This window comes from Gossypium raimondii, chromosome 9 (genome assembly GCF_025698545.1).
Source record: "Gossypium raimondii isolate GPD5lz chromosome 9, ASM2569854v1, whole genome shotgun sequence".
NCBI classification, from domain to species: Eukaryota; Viridiplantae; Streptophyta; class Magnoliopsida; order Malvales; family Malvaceae; genus Gossypium; species Gossypium raimondii.
The window spans coordinates 12438068-12458865 of NC_068573.1; the positions used below are offsets into that span (position 1 = coordinate 12438068).

The 20798-nt window shown below is 32.8% G+C and overlaps 1 protein-coding gene and 1 non-coding gene across 8 annotated transcripts; both read right to left on the bottom strand.

Annotated features, from left to right (window-relative positions):
* Positions 1 to 420: 420 nt before the first annotated feature.
* LOC128032905 (small nucleolar RNA R71) lies at positions 421 to 527 on the bottom strand. Its single transcript, XR_008189246.1, has one exon. It is a non-coding gene; the product is annotated as a small nucleolar RNA R71 (small nucleolar RNA).
* Positions 528 to 14703: 14176 nt separating this feature from the next.
* Positions 14704 to 17995, bottom strand: LOC105798462 (DEAD-box ATP-dependent RNA helicase 15). 7 transcript variants are annotated; one of them, XM_052621450.1, is made up of 6 exons: positions 17815 to 17995; positions 17411 to 17511; positions 16619 to 16791; positions 16216 to 16279; positions 15532 to 15598; positions 14740 to 15223 (listed from the first exon to the last, which is right to left on the bottom strand). In XM_052621450.1, the coding sequence occupies exons 1-4, from the start codon at positions 17871 to 17873 to the stop codon at positions 16265 to 16267; spliced, it is 348 nt and encodes a 115-aa protein (XP_052477410.1). In that variant the 5' UTR covers positions 17874 to 17995; the 3' UTR covers positions 14740 to 15223; positions 15532 to 15598; positions 16216 to 16264. The 7 variants fall into 7 exon arrangements, 6 of the variants coding, with proteins under 6 accessions (XP_052477414.1, XP_052477410.1, XP_052477409.1 ...); XM_052621449.1 differs by having other exon boundaries at positions 15522 to 15598; XR_008189025.1 differs by lacking the exons at positions 17411 to 17511; positions 17815 to 17995 and having other exon boundaries at positions 14704 to 15021; positions 15118 to 15223; positions 15522 to 15598; positions 16619 to 16922.
* Between the last annotated feature and the right edge of the window lie 2803 nt (positions 17996 to 20798).

Sequence of the window (20798 nt, forward strand, 5' to 3'; positions counted from 1 at the left end):
TTACATCAGGAAGGAAGGGATGCTAATATTTCTCGAGTAATAGATGACAGAGATAGACCCATTAGAGAACATGTAGTGCCGATTTTAAAGGATCTGAATCCAGGAATTGTCAGGCCATATATTTAGGCTCAACATTTCGAGTTAAAGCAGGTGATGTTTCAAATGTTACAAACTATAGGGCAGTTTAGTGGATTGCCTACTGAGGATCCACGGTTGCACTTAAGACTCTTTTTGGAAGTCTGCGATTCATTCATGCAGCAGGGTGTTCTTGAAGATACCTTAAAACTAAAGTTATTCCCTTATTCATTGCGAGATCATGCCAGAGCATGGTTAAATGCATTGACGTTGGGTACGGTGGCATCTTGGAATGAACTTTGTTAGAGGTTTCTGTTAAGATATAATCCTCTAAACATGAATGCTAAACTGAGGAATGGTATTACGTAATTTTGGCAATCTGAGGACGAAACGTTATATGAAGCATAGGAGTGATTCAAGGAGTTAATTAGAAAATTCCTGATGCATTGTTTTCAACATTGGACACAAATGGAAATGTTTTAAAATGGTTTGAATGTGCATACAAGGGTGGTGGTTGACACATCTGCCAATAGGACTTTTCTTGATAAATCATATAATGAGGCATATAATTCTTGAGAGGATAGGAAACAACGATTATCAATACCCTACTACTAGAGTAGGGACTGGCAGAGGAGTTTCTGGAGCAATGGAACTTGATGCGATCACTTTCCTAACAACCCAGGTATCATCTTGAACAAATATGATTAAAACATTAGAAAGACCACTTGCAGTGCAGGAAATAAAACCAGCCAAGTTAGCATGTGTTTATTGTGGAGAGGATCATGTTTTTGATGAATGCCTATCGGATCTAACCTTAGTTTATTATATAAGAAATTTTAATTACAACAACAACAACCTATATTCCAACACATATAATCCATGGTGAAATCAATATCCCAACTTTAGTTGGAGTAATCTAGGGGTGAGAAATTCCAATAATGCTATTCGATAAAATATTGCGGGTGCACAACCTAGATACAATCAACTCATGCCACGGTAAAATGTTCCACAAAATTCAGCTTCGAGTTCTTCATTGATGGAAGATCTATTGAAGGAATATGTGGCTAAGAATGATGATATCATTCAAAGTCAAGCTCAATCTTTAAGAGCTTTATAGAACCAAGTAGGGTAAATTGTCAAAGCATTAAGCTTAAGACTATAAGGAGCACTACCAAGTGATACTGAAAATTCGCGATCTCAGGGAAAGGAACAATGTAAAGCCGTTACACTCAGAAGTTGTACACAACTATCAGGAGTTGTTAATGACACCACTATTTAAGAACATAGTTCAGATTTCAAAAATAAGAAGAATTCAGAATCGATAGCGGAGTAGGCTACAAAAGAAATGAGTAACCAGAAAAATGTTGAACCAAATTCATCTTGTGTTTCCAATAAAAATACCATGGCAAAATAACCTCAAAAAATTAAAGGAAAGCCATCGCAACTTTTTCCTCAGCCTTTCCAAAAATCTAAGCAATATTTTCAATTCAACAAATTCTTGGATATCCTGAAGCAATTACATATCAACATACCGTTGGTGGAAGCATTGGAACAAATGTTCAACTATGTGAAATTCATGAAAGATATCTTATCAAAGAAGAGAATGTTAGGGGAGTTCAAAACCGTTGCTCTCACGAAAGGATGCATAACAATGCTGAGAAACAAATTACAACCAAATCTGAAGGATCCTCCTATGTTGGAATAGAAGCCTTTGCCAACACATCTAAAGTATGCTTACTTGGGAGATAACATCCATTGCTAGTAATTATTTATATTGCATTGACATTAGGTCAAGAAGCTCAATCATTGAATGTTTTAAAGAAATCTAAGAAAACATTGTAATGGACGCTTGCGGATATCAAAGGAATCAGTCTAGCAATTTGCATGCATAAGATATTACTAGAGAATTGCCATTGCAAATCTATCAAGCGAGCACGTATATGCATTCAAAGGTATCGAAGTACAAATAGGGGCGCGTATGTGCATTCAGGGGTACCGAAGTATAAATAGGGGCACATATGTGCATTCAGGGGTATCGAAGTACAAACAGGGGCACGATGTGCATTCAGGGGTACCGAAGTACAAACAGGGGCACGTATGTGCATTCAGAGAGTATTGAAGTACAAACAGCAGCATGTATGTGCATTTAGGGGTACCGAAGTATAAACAGGGGCACGTGTGTGCATTCAGGGGTATCGAAGTAGAAAAAGGGGCACATATGTGCATTCAAGCAATAATTATATTTAAACAGATTAACTAAAGAACAATGATATTAAATTTCAAGTAGACTTTCATTTACATATTGAAATGCTATGAACTTGCCTACGATTTAATTTCAGTCAACACACAAGGATTGTTCTGTAATTTTCCCCTTTCCTCAGTTATTGTCTTTTTTATTCAAGTCTTAATCTATATAATAATTAAATTCAATTTATTAATCTCATACACATTTCACATTCGATTCAATGCATATGACCTTTAACCTTTTATTAATCACACATTTTCACTAAACTTTTACATTTTTCACAATTTAGTCCCTATACCCAAAATTTTCCAATTTAACAAATTTTTACAACTTCCCAAAGCTAATCGAATATCCTTCCAATTTAGGGCAACCCACAATTAATCATTAATTACTCAATTTCCATGAAATTTTAAGTATTTAGTCTATTTACTCCATTTTCTAAAAATATCAAAGAAACTAATCCAAATAAACAGCTAACACTTCATCTCCATCAATTGACATCTAAAATAACAAGCATTCATCAATGGCAATATCTAAAATATTTAACAGTTTCAAAAACGAAGCTATGGGTTAGTTGAACCTAGTTGCAACGATCTAAAAAACATAGAAATTACTAAAAATGGGTAACAAATTCTTACAATGCAAGGGCTACAAGCTAGCCGAAACTCCAAACCCTTCAATGGTGTTTTATAATTCAATTTTCGATCGAAAAATCCACTAAGGAAGAAGATGAATGATTTATTTTATTTGTTTTTTATGATAAATTTATTAAATTACATATTTACCCTTTAATTAAACATATATATTAGCTAAATTCTATCTTTAAACCGTCCATATTAAACAAGAATGGTATAATTTCCAATTAACTCATTCCACGTATAGGATTTACACCACTTAATCACTATAATTCAATTATAACTAGATTTTTACATCTATTACAATTTAATCCTTTTTATTAAAGTAACTAGGTAAACATTAAAATTTTTTCACCAAAATTTAATACGAATCTAATGTAATTATATAATCATTAATTAAACAATTAAACACGACTTGACCAATCAAAATTTGTGGTCCCGAAACCATTGTTTCGTTACCACTGAAAAATAGGATATTACAACTCTTCACTCTAAAGGAATTTTTATCCTCGAAAATCTTACCAAAGAAAAGATTTGGATATTGGGACTTCATATTTTCTTTTATTTCCCACTTCGCCTTTTTAAGCCCATGATGTTGCCATAATACTTCAACTAACGGTATGGAGTTATTTCTCAGCTCTTTTGTTTCTCGAGGTGAGATACTTATAGGTTCTTCATTGTAAGTTAAATTTGTTTGGACATTAATTTCTTTTGTAGACAAAATATTTGATAGATCATATCAGTATTGTCGAAGCATGGAAACATGAAAAACATTATGAGTTCTGTCAAGTTCTGGTGGTAAGGCTAAATGGTATGCTACCGGTCCTATTCTTTCAAGAACTTCATATCGCTCGATAAATCTAAGACTGAGTTTCCCTTTTTTGCCAAATCATAATATTTTCTTCCAGGGCGAGACTTTCAAAAATACATTTTCGCCTACAGAGAACTCGATATTTCTCCTTTTTAGATCAACATAAGACTTTTGATGGTCGGATGCAGATTTCACTTTATCTTGAATAATTCTAACTTTTTCTTCGATTTCTCGAGCCAAATCAACCCCGGCTAACTTCTTCTCATTCAATTCAGACCAATACAATGAACTTCTACATTTACGTCTGTACAAAGCCTCATACGGAGCCATCTTTATGCTTTCTTGATAACTATTATTATACGCAAATTTAGCTAATGGCAAATAATTTTTCCCAGCTGCACTCGAATTCAATGATAGAACACCGCTACATATCTTCTAAAACTTGAATGCCTCGCTCCTACTGACCATCTATTTGTGGATGGAAAGTGGTACTAAAATTTAACTTTGAGCCTAAAGTTTCGTGCAACTTACCCCAAAATCTCGATGTAAATCTCAGATCACGATCTGATATAATCGATAAGGGTATGCCGTGCAATTTCGTTATTTCTGAAACATATAATTCAACTAATTTCTCAAGTGAATAATCAGTCCAAATGGGTAGAAAATGCGCTAATTTCATTAATCTATCAACAACAACCCAAATAGAATATTTTCTTTTTGGAGTTAAAGGTTATCCTGAAACAAAATCCACGGTGACTCGTTCTCACTTCCACTCAGGAATCATTACTTGTTGCAACAAACTTGATGGTACCTAATGTTCAGCTTTCACCTATTGGAAAACTAAGCATTTCAGCACAAATTCTACTTTTTATCGTTTCATACCAGGCCACCAATAACTTCGTTTAATGTCATTATACATTTTCGTACTCCCAGGATGAATTGAATAAATGTTATTGTGAGCTTGATTCAACAACTCTCGCTTTAATCTAGAATCATTTGGTACACACAGTCGATTTCAGAAATACAAGCAATCGTTAATGCCAATACTAAAATCAGTCTTTTGACCACTTTTCACTAATTCAAGTCACAACAACAATTTTGAATCATTTTTCTGAAGTTCTTGAATTTTCGATAAAAATGTCGACTTTACTATCAACTCATCCAAAAGAGAACCATCACACTCCAATGAAAAATTTACATTCATATCCCTCAAAGTAAATAAGGACTTCCGACTTAAGGCACCGGCAACTATATTAGCTTTCCTAGGATGATAGTAAATTACCAAATCATAATCTTTTAATAATTTAAGGCACCTACGTTGACACAAATTCAATTCTTTTTGAGTCATAAGTATTTTAAACTTTTATGATTAGTTAAAATATGACATTTCTCCCCATAAAAATAATGTTGCCAGATCTTCAAAGCGAAAACAATTGCAGCTAACTCTAAATCGTGTGTCGGGTAATATCGCTCATGAGGTTTCAATTACCTGGAAGCATAGGAGATTACATTTCCACTTTCCATCAAAACACATCCTAAACCACAAAGAGACGCATCACTATAAACAATATATTCTTTCTCAGATTTAGGCTGAATCAAAACAGGAGTTTCGACTAAAATATTCTTCAACTGCTCAAAACTTTTCTTGCATTTTTCAGTCTAAACATAACTAACATCTTTTTGCAGCAGTTTAGTCATCGGAGATGCTATAATGGAGAAGCTTTTAACAAAATGCCGATAGTATCTGACTAATCCCAAGAAACTTCGAACTTCAGAAACACTCTTCAGAATATTCCAATCAACGATCGCAAATACTTTATTCGGATCAACCCTAATTCCATCACCAGATATAACGTGTCCTAGAAAACCAACTTCTAATAACCAAAATCAACATTTATTGAATTCCGCATAAAGTTGTTTTTCACGTAAAGTTTGCATCACAACTCTTAAATGTTTGACATGATCTGACTCGTTTAATGAATAAATCAGGATATCATCAATTAATACCACAACAAACCTATCTAAATATGTATAAGACCTTTAACCCCTATCCGTCGCTGAAATAAGGTTACGAAGCATTACCATAAAAACATAACTTAAAACATTCATTGTCCAAACATTTCATACATCTTAGTAAAATCCATTCAAATATACGCATATAGTACCTTATTCGAGCCCTCGAGGCTTTAGAATCACTTTAGAATCCATTCAAGACTAAATCAGAAACATTTAAAATTTTATGGAAAAAGATAGAAAATTTCACACTAGAGGGGTCACATGGCCGTGTGACTCACACGGCTGAGACACATGCCCGTCTCTTAGGTTTTGTGGGCATTCGAAGTAGGGACACACAGCCGTGTCCCAGCCTGTGTCCATGCCCGTGTAACTCTCTGACTTTGGTCACACGGCCAAGCCACATGCCCGTGTGCCAGGCCATATGATAGGTCCTGTAACTGCCTGACTTGCAACAGTTTGAAACCTATAGAGGACACACAATCGTGACACACGCCCGTGTGGTAAGCTGTGTGGACAAGAAATAAGCCATTTTCATGCCATTTCTTTCATCCAAATCAAGCTCACACCTACAAACCATTTGCACATACAATCAACCTTCAAAACATACTAAAACATGCGTAATAGGACTAATTTAATATGGTATTTATCTATAAATCCAATATGCCAAAGGGCACCTCAATCACAATGTATCAAATTAACCAAAACATAAACACATTTGGCATAAATCAACTTCACACAACTACTTATTTCCATATCATGTCATGGCTTAATTTATCATGTACCAAAACACAACCAAACATACCAAATTGGTCATCCAACTTATGCTTTTACTTGACTATTTCAACACGAACCATTTAAGCACGAAAATATCAAAAGTCCAACAACCATATTACGAAATATATACATGCCAAACATAACCACTAGATCATTAATACAAGTCCACCTATGCATGCCATTATAACCATAACCAAAACATCAAAAGCTACCGAAATAGTCGCTGGATAGTATGATAGGTCTCTGACGAGCTTCCAAACCGAACGGGCTTTCGATTATCTATAAAACATGGGAAATGAGACCATGTAAGTATATAATTCTTAGTAAGTTCGTATAACATAAAGCACAACTTACCATTTCATTTCATTACATTAAAATGTAACATGGCATAATTCAACCTTTAGCTTGGCACAAGCCTAAACACCAACACAAACATGTTAGCATACTTGAACAGAATTCATATGAATTTAATACGGATAACCATTATACTTCAGCATGATTCAATTGGATTTATCATCCATCATAACATATTATGTTTTCCATATAGCTGATCATATCAATGTATTTCATACATACATGTCTTGGTTCATAATGAACACTTACCATATCCTTTCAAATTTATTCCCGTTGGACCATTTAGAATTTCATCGGATACACAGGATATCTCATACGAAGTGTGCTAAACATATAATCATAATCTTTCATTTCTTTTACATCATTGCTCACACGAGTTGTGAAATGGATCTGCTCACACAAGCTGTGAAATGGGCCCTCTTCACACGAGCTGTGGGTCAGAATGTAAGCTACACGATGCTGCTCACACGAGTTGTGGAGCATTTGCAACACATGTCGTACCTCAACCACTGGTAGAACATTCAAGACCAGCACTTGAAACATGGCAACCCTAATGATTGTCATTTGTATCCTACGAATTCCTAAGGTTCAAACAGGGCTGGATAGTCGTCGAAACAATCGTTGGGTTTGTATTAATCATTACATAACAATCCAAAATTCACATATAGCTCAAAAGATGACATTAAAACATTATGCAATTACACGAACTTACCTCGACGATAAAGACGTAAAAATAGAGTCGACTAATTCGAAGCTTTTTTTACCCTAATCTAAAGTCGTACGAGGTCTATCTTGATCTGAATAAATAAATTAAATCTATTTAATAACCATTCTATTCAATTCAATCCAAATTCTTATTTTTAAAAATTACGCTTTTGCCCTTATTATTTTGATTTCTTTACAACTTAGTTCTTAAGCTCGTAAATTGATATTCATGCAATTTCATCCCTACCAAAGCTAGCCGAATTCAATACAGGTCCATAGCAACTCATACAATACATGATTTCACAATTTTCACTATGTATTTAACATATTTTATAGTTAAATCCGTCTTTGACATTTTCAACAAAATTCACTTTACAAAAGTTGTTCATTTATCAACAAACATGCATTTTCTTCCATCAAACATCAAAAATCACATGAACACATTCAGGGCAAACCATATCCTTTTAACAGTTTTCCAAATTAGTCCTTAGGCTACTAGATTGAGTTACAATGACTTTAAAAACATAGAAATCATTAAAAACGGGATGAAAAATACTTACATGCAAGAGGAAGGCATGACTGAATATCCAAGCTCCTTCAATGGAGTTTTCCTAACCTAATTTTCGGTGGTGTTTCAACTAAAGAAGATGATATCTTCAAAATTTCATTTTTACCTTATTTATTTATTAATTTACAATTAGAACCTTAGTACCAAACATTAAAATCACTTAAAAATATCCACATAATTGTCCACCCACAATCAAAATGTTTTAATTACCAATTAAATACTTTAACCATTTAATTTCATAGCCATTTAATACCTTAAACTTATAGAACTCTAATTTTGCACCTTTAACGATTTAGTCCTTTTCACCACATTAAACATGCAAATGTCGAAATTTTTGAAAAACATTTTTATACGACACTACTATCATACCGTAGACTTTAAAATAATATTAAAATAAATATTTTCACGTCAAATTTGTGGTCTTGAAATCACTATTTTGATTTCACTAAAAATTGGTTGTTATAATATGGCTGAAATACTTGATTCATCAAGTCCAAGAATACAGCAGGAGCATTAGTCAAACCAAATGACATCACTAGAAATTTGTAGTGACCATTTCTAGTTCTAAATGTAGGTTTTAGTACATCTTGCTCTTTAACTCGTAGCTAAAAAATCTAGATCTCAAGTCAATCCTCGAAAACACTGTAGCTCCTTTTAACGGATCGATCAAATCATTAATACGAGGTAACGAGTATTTATTCTTAATGGTGGCTCTATTCAACTATCGATAATGTATACATAGCCTCATTGGCCCATCTTTCATCTTCACGAACAAAACTGGAGCACCCCAAGGTGATACACTTGGTCGAATAAATTCGCGATCTAACAACTCTTGCAACGGTACTTTTAACTTTTTCAATTCTGTAATGGCCATCCTATATGGTTTTATCAAAATTGGAGTTGTTCCAGGCACAAGTTCAATAACAAATTTTACTTCTCGAATCGGTGACAACCCAAACAATTCTTTTGGAAAAAACTATCGGCACTTGCTCGAGTTTTGATTCAGCCACTTTCGAATCAAGAACATAGGCTAAATAAGCTTCACATGCTTTTTTAATCAATTTTTGAGTTGACAATGCTGAAACTACATTTGTAGTACAATTGGCCACATCTGCCCTTACATAAATAAATTCATCATCCGGACGCTTCTAACTAACTTGTTTCCTTCTGCAACTCACTATTGCATCTTGCTTAGACAACTAATCCATTCCTAAAATGAGATCAAAATTATCAAAAGGTAACAACATCAAACTAGCGAGGAAATCGTAAGCCCTAACTTCAATGGACACGATTTACAAATCTAGTTAACTAAAACATACTAACCCAATAGGTTCGTTACTTTTACAAATCATAACCCCTAACTTCAATGGACACGATAGGCAAATTCTTTTTGTCTACTAATGCAGTGCATGTATACGAGTGAATTGATCTAGTATCTAGCAATAACATCTAGGGTAGTAGCTTCCTTACGAGCTTTGCTTGAATAGGCTCTAGCTGGTGTTCTTGTTTCAGATTGTTCATTCATATCACTATTCTTTCCTCGACTAGAAGTAGTATTTCTACCATTTCCTGATCGTCTAGCACTCTGTGAGGTTGCTTTAGGCTTGTTTATTTGATCACCAAAATCATTTTACCTTTGGGAGAATCACGAAGGAAATGATCAGTAGATCCACAATGGAAACAAACTCACAAATTTGATCGATATTCACCACAATGCCTCTTGTTACAATCATCGCAAATAGGAATGTTTCTCTCAACATTCCTCACACTTTCGGCACTTGCAGCTAGAGAATTAACGAACTTAAAATTACTTTGCCTCGGTTTATCTCTGCTAATGAACTCTGAAGGGGTAGCCGATTGACTTGTGTCATTTCTAAATTTCTTTGATGGAGAAATTTGAGCAGACTTAAACAACCCACTTTTGTTAAAATCTCGAAATTTCAAATTTGGTTTTCGTTTACTCTTGTAAATTTCATCAATTTTTTAGGCTCGTTCAGAAATTTCTTCAAATTCTCATAAGTTTAATGTTGCCACAAACATACAAATATCATCAATCAACCTGCCTTCAAATCTAATACACATTTATTATTCATTAGACACTATATTATGGGCATACTAGCTTAACTGCACAAATTCCCGTTCATACTCAGCTACAGACCGTTTCCTCTGTTTTAATTCAAGAAATTCATTCTTTTTCTTGAATTCAATCTGAAAGTAATCCTAATTAATGTGATCATTTGATGTCTTCATGTTCAAAGTGTCCCACCATAAGTATGCTTCATCTTTTAGCAACGACATAACAAACGTCAAACAATCTTCGGGAGTGCACATCAATTCCACGAAGACTCCCTTCGTATTCATTAAACAGTACTCGGCTTTTGCAAGATCATCATCAACCTTGCCTCTAAATTTTTCCACTCCACATTTTCGAATTTTATCTACAAATATTCAAGTAACTATCACAGATACATGATTTGGAGGACCCAAGGGTGCCAGAGAAGGCACAATAGGGGGTGGAGGTACCGGAGTTGCAAGATTTGTTTGCTTAAATTCATTGAATCATCGGTTCATAATCCCAAGAACCACATTTCTCATTTCATCACCAAAGGACTGTGGAATCGATGCATTATTACTTGCTTTAGGATTCGAAGCTTGAACATTACTTTTAGCTTTGTTAACTACAGCCTGATTTGACTCAGCTGATATGTTGAATCAATAAGAAAATACAATATTAGAATGGATCAAAAGCATCACACTATCACAGGGTATATATGGCATGTTTATACTAAACTCTACTGTGCTGCGTTAGTCTTAGAATTGACTAAACCGTAGCTCTAATACCACTAAATATAACACGCTTAACCCACCTCCGTCACCAAAATTGGGCCATAGAGCATTACTAATCAATCATAAAATGTTTAACATCATAACACTAAATAATTCAATCTCATTCAAAACATATCAAATATATGCATTTGGTCTCTAAATCGAGCCTTCGTGGCCATAAAAATATCTTAGAAGCAATTCAGGACTATTTTGAAACAAAATAGATTTTTAAGAAAAAGTTACAAAAATGTCAAAACAGGGGACACATGGCTGTGTGGCCAGGTCGTGTGACATAGCCCAGGCCGTGTAACCATCGAACAAGGGACACACAGCTATGCCCCAGCCCGTGTTACTCACTGAGTAGGGTCACACGGTCGTGTCCTAGGTCGTGTAACTCTCTGACTTGCCACACACGGTCATGTGCCAGGCCGTGTGCTAAACCGTGTAACGCACTAATGTAAAACACTAGGAATTCACAAATGACACACGATCGTGTCACCAACCCATGTGCTCCAAATTTGACCCAAAAATCATGCCATTTTAAGACCAAAACATACCTGTTAAACCCATTCAATAGACCTAGGCATCATCCCAGCACATCTAGACATGCCAAATCAATCAACCTATTTCATCTAACCAGTATGCCATTCAAAGGCACCACATATATACCAAACATTTAGGCTAAAAAATAATCGAAATACCTCCTTTATAAGACATTATGCAATAAAGCATTACACTATGATTGTAATCACTTCATTCAAAAACTAAATATCAAAGTGTTCATCTATGCATTATATATGTATACTTGTTTCATCAATACAAAACATACCCTAAGCAAATCACAAATTTCACTCATGAACTACATCTATCAACATTTATAAAACAAATATTTATCTATATATGCATACCACTACCCAAAAGATATAAAAACTACAACTTAGATGGATGGTGTGAGCCGATTGGTTGATCATTCTAGAAAATCACCAACAATTATCTACAAAGCAACCAAAAAAAAACTCGTAAGCTTACATAGCTTAGTAAGGACATAGTATAACTTTTAATCTAAATATAATTAGACACTGTTCACATATTTTTTTATTATTGAAAATTTCAAGAACACAAATGATGAAATGATGAGACAATATAATGTTCTCGGAGGTAGCATAATACAATCATGAGCACGTATATGCATTCAGAGGTATCAAATTACAAACAGGGGCACGTATGTGCATTCAGGCATACTGAAGTGCAAACAGGGGCACGTATGTGAGTTTAGGGATATCGGAGTACAAACAGTGACACGTATGTGCATTCAGGGGTATCGAAGTACAAACAGGGGCACATATGTGCATTCAGGTAATAGTTATATTTAAACATATCAACTAAAGAACAATGATATAAAATATCTTGTAGAATTTCATTTACTATTGAAATTCTATGAACTTACCTATGATTTATTTCCAGTCAACACGCAGGGACTATTCTATAATTTTCCCGTTTCCTCGATTATTGTCTTTTTTATTCAAGTCTTGATCTATATAATAATTAAATTCAATATAGTAATCTCATATACATTTCAAATTTTATTCAACGCAGATGACCCTTAACCTTTCATTAATCACACATTTTCCCTAAACTTTTACATGTTTTACAATTTAGTCACCATACCCATAATTTTCCAATTTAACAAAATTTTACAGCTTCCGAAATTTAACCAAATATCTTTCCAAGCTATGGCAACCCACCATTAATCATTAATTACTCAATTTCCATGAAATTTTAAGTATTTATTCTATTTACTCCAATTTCTAAAAAACATCAACGAAACCATTTAGTAAACTGATCCAAATAAACAACTAACACTTCAACTCCATCAAATAACATCTAAAATAACAATGTTTCATTAATGGCAATATCTAAAATCTTTAAAAGTTTCAAAAACGAAGCTATGGGTTTGTTGGACCTAGTTGCAACAATCTCAAAAACATAGAAATTACTAAAAACAGGTAACAAATTCTTACCATGCAAGGGAACCCTTCAATGGTGTTTTCCAATTAAAATTTCAGTGGAAAAGTCCACTAAGGAAGAAGATGAATGTTTTATTTTATTTGTTTCTTAAGTTAAAATTATTAAATTGCATATTTACCCTTTAATTAAACATATATATTAGCTAAATTCTATCCTTAAACCGTCCATATTAAACAAAAATGGTATAATTTCCAATTAAACCATTCCACTTATAGGATTTACACCACTTAATCACTATAATTCAATTATAACTAGATTTTACATCTATTACAATTTAATCCTTTTCTTAAATTAACCGGTAAACATTAAAATTTCTTCACCAAAATTTAATACGACTCTAATGTAACTATATAATCATTAATTAAATAATAAAACACGATTTTACCAATCAGAATTTGTGGTCCCGAAATCACTATTCTGTTACCACTTAAAAATGGGATTTACAAGAACAATCATGAATCTCCTTAAGAATAATCTTCCCAGCATTGATAGACCTTTTTGCTGTAATTGCATACAACAAAAGTATTCGCTCCATCGAGATGATGGAACTATTTGAGATAGGCATGAAACTATATCGAACAAAGTAAAACCATACCTTAGCCAACAGCTTTAGATATTCCGTTTAACAAGAAGGACTACCATACTTTCTTATAATCCATTGGGATCCCAGATTTGTTACAACATTAAGCACTTATTGAAGAAAATCTCAATTTAAATTTGTCAACATGGCCAAATATTCACCTTCTTCTACATCAGCTAAGTTAAAAAAATCATTAATGCGCTTAAAAGTTAGGGGTACCTTCTTCTTGCGAACAAGAACTTTCAGTAACATAGAACTTACACTACACCAAAACAGGTTTTTAGCAGCGCCTTTTTAGGCCTTTAAGCGCAACTAAAAGTATTTGCGGCACTTTTTGAAGTGCCGCAAAAAACGCCGCTATTGACAGCGTTGCTAACATTTACGGCGTTTTTAGAAATAAACGCCGCTAAAAGTCATTACCTTTAGCGGCGCTTTTCTCGCAAACGCCGCTATAGACCACGACCTTTAGCAGCGCTTTTCCTGAAAACGCCACTATAGACCACGACCTTTACCCACAAACGCCGCTATAGACCACGATCTTTTGCGGCGCTTTTCCCACAAACGCCGCTATAGACCACGACCTTTAGCGGCGCTTTTCCCACAAACGCTGCTATAAACCACGACCTTTAGTGGCGCTTTTGCCACAAACGCCGCTATAGACCATGACCTTTAATGGCGCTTTTCCCACAAATGCCGCTAAAGATCATGACCTTTAGCGACGCTTTTTATCATAAACGCCACTAAAGAACAAACCTTTAGCGGCGCTTCTCGCAAAAACGCCGCTAAAAACATAACCTTTAAAAAAATTATTTTAATCAAATAATATTTATTTTTATGATAAATATTATATTATGTTTTATTTTTTAAATTTGAACTTTAAATATACTTTTTAAGGATAAATAAAAAAATATTATTTAAATTAAATTTTCTATGAAAATTTTAACTTTAAAATTAAATATAAAAATTAATGAATTTAGTTTTAGAATTTAAAATAATAAATTAATAAAAAAATTATAAATATTAAAGTAAAAATAAAAATGTAGAATCAAAACTAAAATAAATAATACATATGAAAAACAGACTAGCTAGCTGAACCTGCCTTTGACTATACACATTGCAAGGTAATAAAAAATACAATGCATTAAATTGTTGAACCTGCCCAGGTACTATCTGACAGTAGAATACACATTAAATTGTTGGCTTAAACATGTAGATTACATACAAATGTAGACGAAAATATTTTCCTTTTCCTTCTACCCTTAAATCTAAAGATAGCAAAAACCAGGGACCAAACACTAGGAAGTTAAAATATATCGCTAAAAGAAACACAGCTTTAGCTCCATCCAAATGTACTTTCAATTCTCATTTCAAATTCTGCTTCAATATATTGGATGAATTTCCCCACTGCATGATGTTAGGTGATCAAACAGAGTACTTTAAAACTGCAAAAGTAAGAAGCAAGCATCCTCACTTGATAATCTGAAGGGTTGTATTCCTCACCACTTGGTCCTCTAAAAGGAAGCAGCTTAGCTTTAGGTTTCTCTAAAGAGAAAACAACAGGAATTCCACCCTCAATCCCATGATCTTTCCTTAAACGGTGTCTCACCTAGAAGCAAAATTTTGAAAAAGAGTAAAGTGAATGATAGCATGAAATAAACCCCTAAACAATGGAAAGATAGCTCAAATGTAGGTTTTTGCTGCAAGTTACACAGACAGTAACGAAAAATTAAACACCACACATAAAATTTATCAAACTAGTTAAGAAATACATGGTACAGCCATGCAGTATAAATACAATAGAATCATAGGGTAATTTTCCGTAAATATCTTCAGAGTACCAAGAACAATTTGTCACAAAATTATAAAACATGATCAAAACAAAAAAGAACAGGTAGCAGACACACTATTTGTTACTTTTTGTTTTGCTTCCAAGGCTTCCTCAGCTGCCTTCATCTTCGCAACAGAATCATCTTCATCATCCCTGATTAAGAAAACAAAGAACCTATTGTTAAACAATTTAGAACTTGAAAAAGAAAAGAACCATGTTACTCGAACTTAGGTATGAGTGTTAGGTGTCAGTATAAAGACATGTCAGTTATGGGTATGAAGGCATGTCTGAGATAAGTATGTTCAATTTTTTTTCCAAGTTTTCCCACATCCATGGGTTCCGGACACTGGTACTTAAATCATAAAGAGTCGGAATAGAAAGCATAACCATAATAATAAAGTACGAACCTAAAAGAGCAAGTACATTCAACAACATATTTTTCTTGAAATTCCATAGAAGCAAGATAGCAAATCATGTGGCAACTCTTATCATATAAAAATAGAGGAACTAATAGATCATAAAACTATAAAGACAGCTAAGGGCAAAAGTGGACATTAGAACCAAAACCAACAAAATAAAGACACTAATATAATAACTTAAAATTTTAGGTTCAATGATTCTTTGACATCAACAAAATTAATAATACAATTTCTATATGTTAAGAAACATCCTGGCTGAAGGTTAAAAATTAAATATTTTTAAAAAATCAATAAATCATCAATTAATTACAACTAAAATCCTTGCATCTTTATAAGTAAAAAAGGCCATACCTAGCTATAGTAGAAAGTTGACTCTCATCTTCACTGTCATTCATAAGCTTTACAAGTGCGAAAACTGCATCAAACCCAAAACCACTAGTCCTATAAATTGTATTAAACAACAAAGTAAAAAATAAAAAGAAGGTTAAAGGTTCTGCACAAGGCTAACTAAATTTATTCTGCTGCATAGCATGGTTTGTATTAACTTCATTGATCAGATTCAAAGAACACCATATAATCAATAACTAACTGAATTTATTTCTTAAACACGGAAAGCAACATTTGATATGGCAAATCTGTTAAAGGATAGAGTAAGTAATACTTGGTAAGAATGAATTCAGTGATGAAATGGCACTGAAACACCCTCAACTGGCATGATAATTCCAAAGAATAAATTCAAGACTCTAAAACCCACCTGGTATGCTAATTCTCTAGTGTGACATAGAACAACTGCAGCAACTTGCCCAGCAACAGGCTCAATTTGCTGAAGAGTTGATAGAACAAAAACAGTTGATTTCCCCATTCTAGATTTTGCTTGGAAAAGCACATCCATTCCCAGAATAGCTTGAGGGATGCACTCGTGTTGCACTAATGAAAAGAAAATAAAATCGTAGTAGTCGAACCCTCAGTAAATTATAAATGTTCTTCTTGATCCTTTAATGGAAAGATTACCAAACCAGTTATCGTGTCGTAATGATGAATATAGATATCGTGATTACCTGAATAATACAAGCTTGAACAAGTCAGAATCAAAGAACAACCAAACCAGATCAAGTGAATCATGCAATGCAGATGAAGCATATTCATAAATAAACTGTATGTTCAGCCGTAGGCAAGTCCAATTAACTTAGAATGAATGAATTATTAAAATTTTTATTAAAAATAGTATATATATATATAAACAAAAAAAGAGTTTAAATGAACAGTTTGAATCAACAGAAAAGAAAAGCTATGATAATTTTGAAGACTTTCATGCCTAGATAAATTAAGTTGAAAAAATATAATTTCAAGGCAAAGTATTTCAAAGATTACTACAAAGTATATCCTGTAACAACAAATGCTTCATCCAAAACAGTAAATCAAAATAATAAAGCACCAAACTTGTATACTGCCCACCATTATAAGTCACTAAAAGCAAGAAAAACAAAAATGACTTAATTCACGGAATTCACGAATGTTAACATCAGACATGAGTTTAAAACTTTGCCTCCGGAAGGATGTTCAAAACCAGAATCCACAATAGATCGAAGCAGCTCCGGTTTCAGCAGAAAGTCTCTAAATCCTGAACTATGAATTCCAACATACCCCCTACACCACATAAAAAAAATGAAACAAATTAAAATTAAATTGCTTTACACTAAAACTAGCAGATTATATTAGAACATTGTTTTCCTTAAAAATATGTATAAATTAAAATGACTAATTTCTTAGCAGAATCAGCAGCCTTAGTGGAGGCAAAGTTAGGGGCTTTTTCATCTTCTTCTTCGTAGTCGAGAAGTTCTTCCTCGTAGGCGTCGTTGTCCTTTATCTCCCCCATTCTAATCAACCAATAAAATGAAACAAAATAATAACGAATTCATAGTTGGGAAAGGGATATAATTTCCATTATACCTAATCTCCCTTCTCAGCTTCTTGTTTATCTCCTTCAACCTCCTGTAATTTTCTTCCATTCCCTGCAAAAATACACACAAAAATGGAATAAAGAACAAAAACAAACAGAACCCCACAAAGCTTAAAAACTAAATTGTAAACCACTTGGAGAGAAAAAGAAAAGGTTTAGGGATTTGAACGGTATTACGAGATGTTGAGGCAAAGGAACTCATGGAATTTTGAGATTAAAAGGGAAAAAGAATTAAGTACAAACCTTTATTTGGGGTATTTAGGGCGCGTGATGGAGATGAGAAGAAGAGGGAGTAACGAGCGGGTAACCAAAATTTTTTTTGTTGGGAGTAAGCGGGATTTTGAATATTTTTTGCGGCGTTTTTACCTTTTGCGGCGTTTTTTATAAAAGCGCCACAAAAAATCATTTCATTTTGTATAAAATGACGCCGTTTTGCTATGCTAAAAATCTTATATTTTTTCTGCTAAAAATTATTTTAAAGTAAAATTATTTTTTGTGGCGTTTTTTATAAAAAACGCCGCTATTGCTTACCTTTTGTGACATTTTTCATAAAAATGCCGCAAAAAATTATTTCATTTTAAATCATTAAAATTATTAGTTAAGTGATTTTATAAAACATTTATTATTATTTTTATAAATTGAATTTTGTTTAAAAAATCAAGTACTCTCAAAATAAATATCGTATATTTTAGTAAGAAAAAATGATTAAATGGTCGTAATTAATTATTAAGCTAGAATTATCCAATGTAAGCAATTAATCTCTCACATATCAAATTTCTATTAAAGATTGAGACGCTAATCATGATTTTATATTATTCATTTCGATATAATCTCCATTTTATTAGAGATATTTCTTCCAAACTAAAATATAACTATTTTGCTAGATATTAATTTTTTAATTTAAACATCTAATTTTATGTTAAAATTATCAATGTGGCAATTAGAAAATGATAAAATAATTTTGTAGTCTTTAATGTTTATAATTTTTACTAATTTGGTCTTTTCTTTAAAAGTATATAAATATTATAAAATAAAAGTTTAAAATCTTTTAAAATTTTTAAAAGATTTAAAATCTTTTAAAATTCATTTAAAATTTTAAATCACGAAAATATAAAACCTTTCAAAATTTAAAGAAGTATATGTTATTTACTCTTTAAATGATAATTAGAAATGTTCACTACCCATACAACCCACCTAGTCCAAAATATGGTTAAGCTTAGATTTATATTTTTTATTGTTTTTAAACAATGAAATGGGTGATTCGGGTAAAACGAGCTTGAAGTTGGAAAAGTTTTTAAAATTGGGCATTGGTAACACCTAATCCATAAACCTTAAAATGGTAACACCTAAACCTTAAACTCTAAGCCATGTATTGTAACAATCAAATCATTGACGCTAAACCGTAAACCATAAACATCAAGCCCTAAAACAGTAAATTTGATCATTATCTTATAAGCAGTAAATACTAACCTCATATTAACACTAAAATGTAAACTCTAAACCTTAAACCCTAAACCCTGAACTCAAAATTATAATCCTAAAATAATAAACATTATGATGATATTTATTCATCATTATCCACTAACCCGACCCAAATCCAAATGCAAACCCTAACCTGCTCTGCTAATTTTGTTTTCCCAACCCTAGACCTCAGCACTCGCCACTCACCCACCCTAACGAAGTACCCAACGTAATTCGATTAATCATTGCAAATATAAGATATTTGCTTTCTTTTGCAATTGGGCTATTCAGATAAATTAGACCTACTTGTCCACCACTACCACTATACCGCCTGAAGTAGCATTCGGCTCTAGACTCGAGACCCAGCTAATAGTTTTTGTTATCAAGAAAAAACAAACAACTTTTTCTTTTCGGGAGCAAATCGTCCAACTAACCCCACCAACTCTACTAGCTAAATTGAATCCCAACTTCACTTAATTATTTTCTAAAATTCAATATTTAATAAATTTTATTTGAATTTCAATATTTATAATATTTTCCTATAACCCTTTCTTAGCCTAAAAACCTAGTATTAATTTCTAGTGGGTATTAAACCAAGTAACAACCTCATTTGTCCCTTTTCATTCATTTTCGTTCTTACTATTGAGTAGGTACTATTAGGTCATTGTTGTGTTCATGTTTGATTAACTAAATATAAAATTATTTTTGGTAATAAAATTATCAATATATAATATTATTTATCACAATATTTGGTGTTTTCTATTACTTTCTTTGATTATTTATTGAGTCGAACTATCAAAATTTATTATTCTTATAAAATTTATTCTATTTTTATTCTTTACAACACAACAATTTAAGTTTTATGATATTTTATTTTACTCATAATTTAATATATTTTTCTAGTAAAGTAGTTTAAATAAACCATGATTGAAAAATAATAATAAATAGTTAGGAGTTAGGACTTCTCTTTAATAAAAACATTTTGTATTAAACAATATTATTTGTAATCATTTAAATGTAAATTTGACCAATATGTAATAAATACAACGAAATATTAATTTTTTCAACTTATAATAAAAAAATATAATTGAAACATTACTTGAGAATATATCAAAGAATGAGATAATTGAAATGGTTTTAGATTTTATTATTAGCGGCGCTTTTTCAAAAACGCTGCTAAAGGTACGAGCATTAGCGGCGCTTCTTCAAAAACACCGTTAAAGGTACGAGCATTAGCGGCGCTTTTTCAAAAACGCCACTAAATGCCCCAAAAGCTTTGAAAATGGCGTCGTTGGGCTTAGGTTTTTTTGAGGCGCTTTTTGGAAAACGCCGCTAATGCTTATTTTTAGCGGCGTTTTCCAAAATGCGCCGCTAATGCTCGATCTTTAGTGGCATTTTTGTAAAAGTGTCTCTAATGCTTGATTTTTAGTGGTGTTTTTTGTCCAAACGCTGCTAAAAATGCCGCTAAAAGCCTATTTGGGTGTAGTGTTAGTCAAATTAGCAGAGAATTCTC

What these genes read in the sequence shown, in the direction of transcription:
- LOC105798462 (XM_052621450.1), bottom strand. Translation starts at nt 17,873, where the DNA reads ATGGAAGAAAATTACAGGAGGTTGAAGGAGATAAACAAGAAGCTGAGA. An exon ending in AAGCTGAGAAGGGAGATTAG is followed by an intron (nt 17,512 to 17,814) that starts GTATAATGGAAA and finishes TATGTGGTGTAG; the next exon opens with GGGGTATGTTGGAATTCATA. An exon ending in TTTTGAACATCCTTCCGGAG is followed by an intron (nt 16,792 to 17,410) that starts GCAAAGTTTTAA and finishes TCTTTTCATTAG; the next exon opens with TGCAACACGAGTGCATCCCT.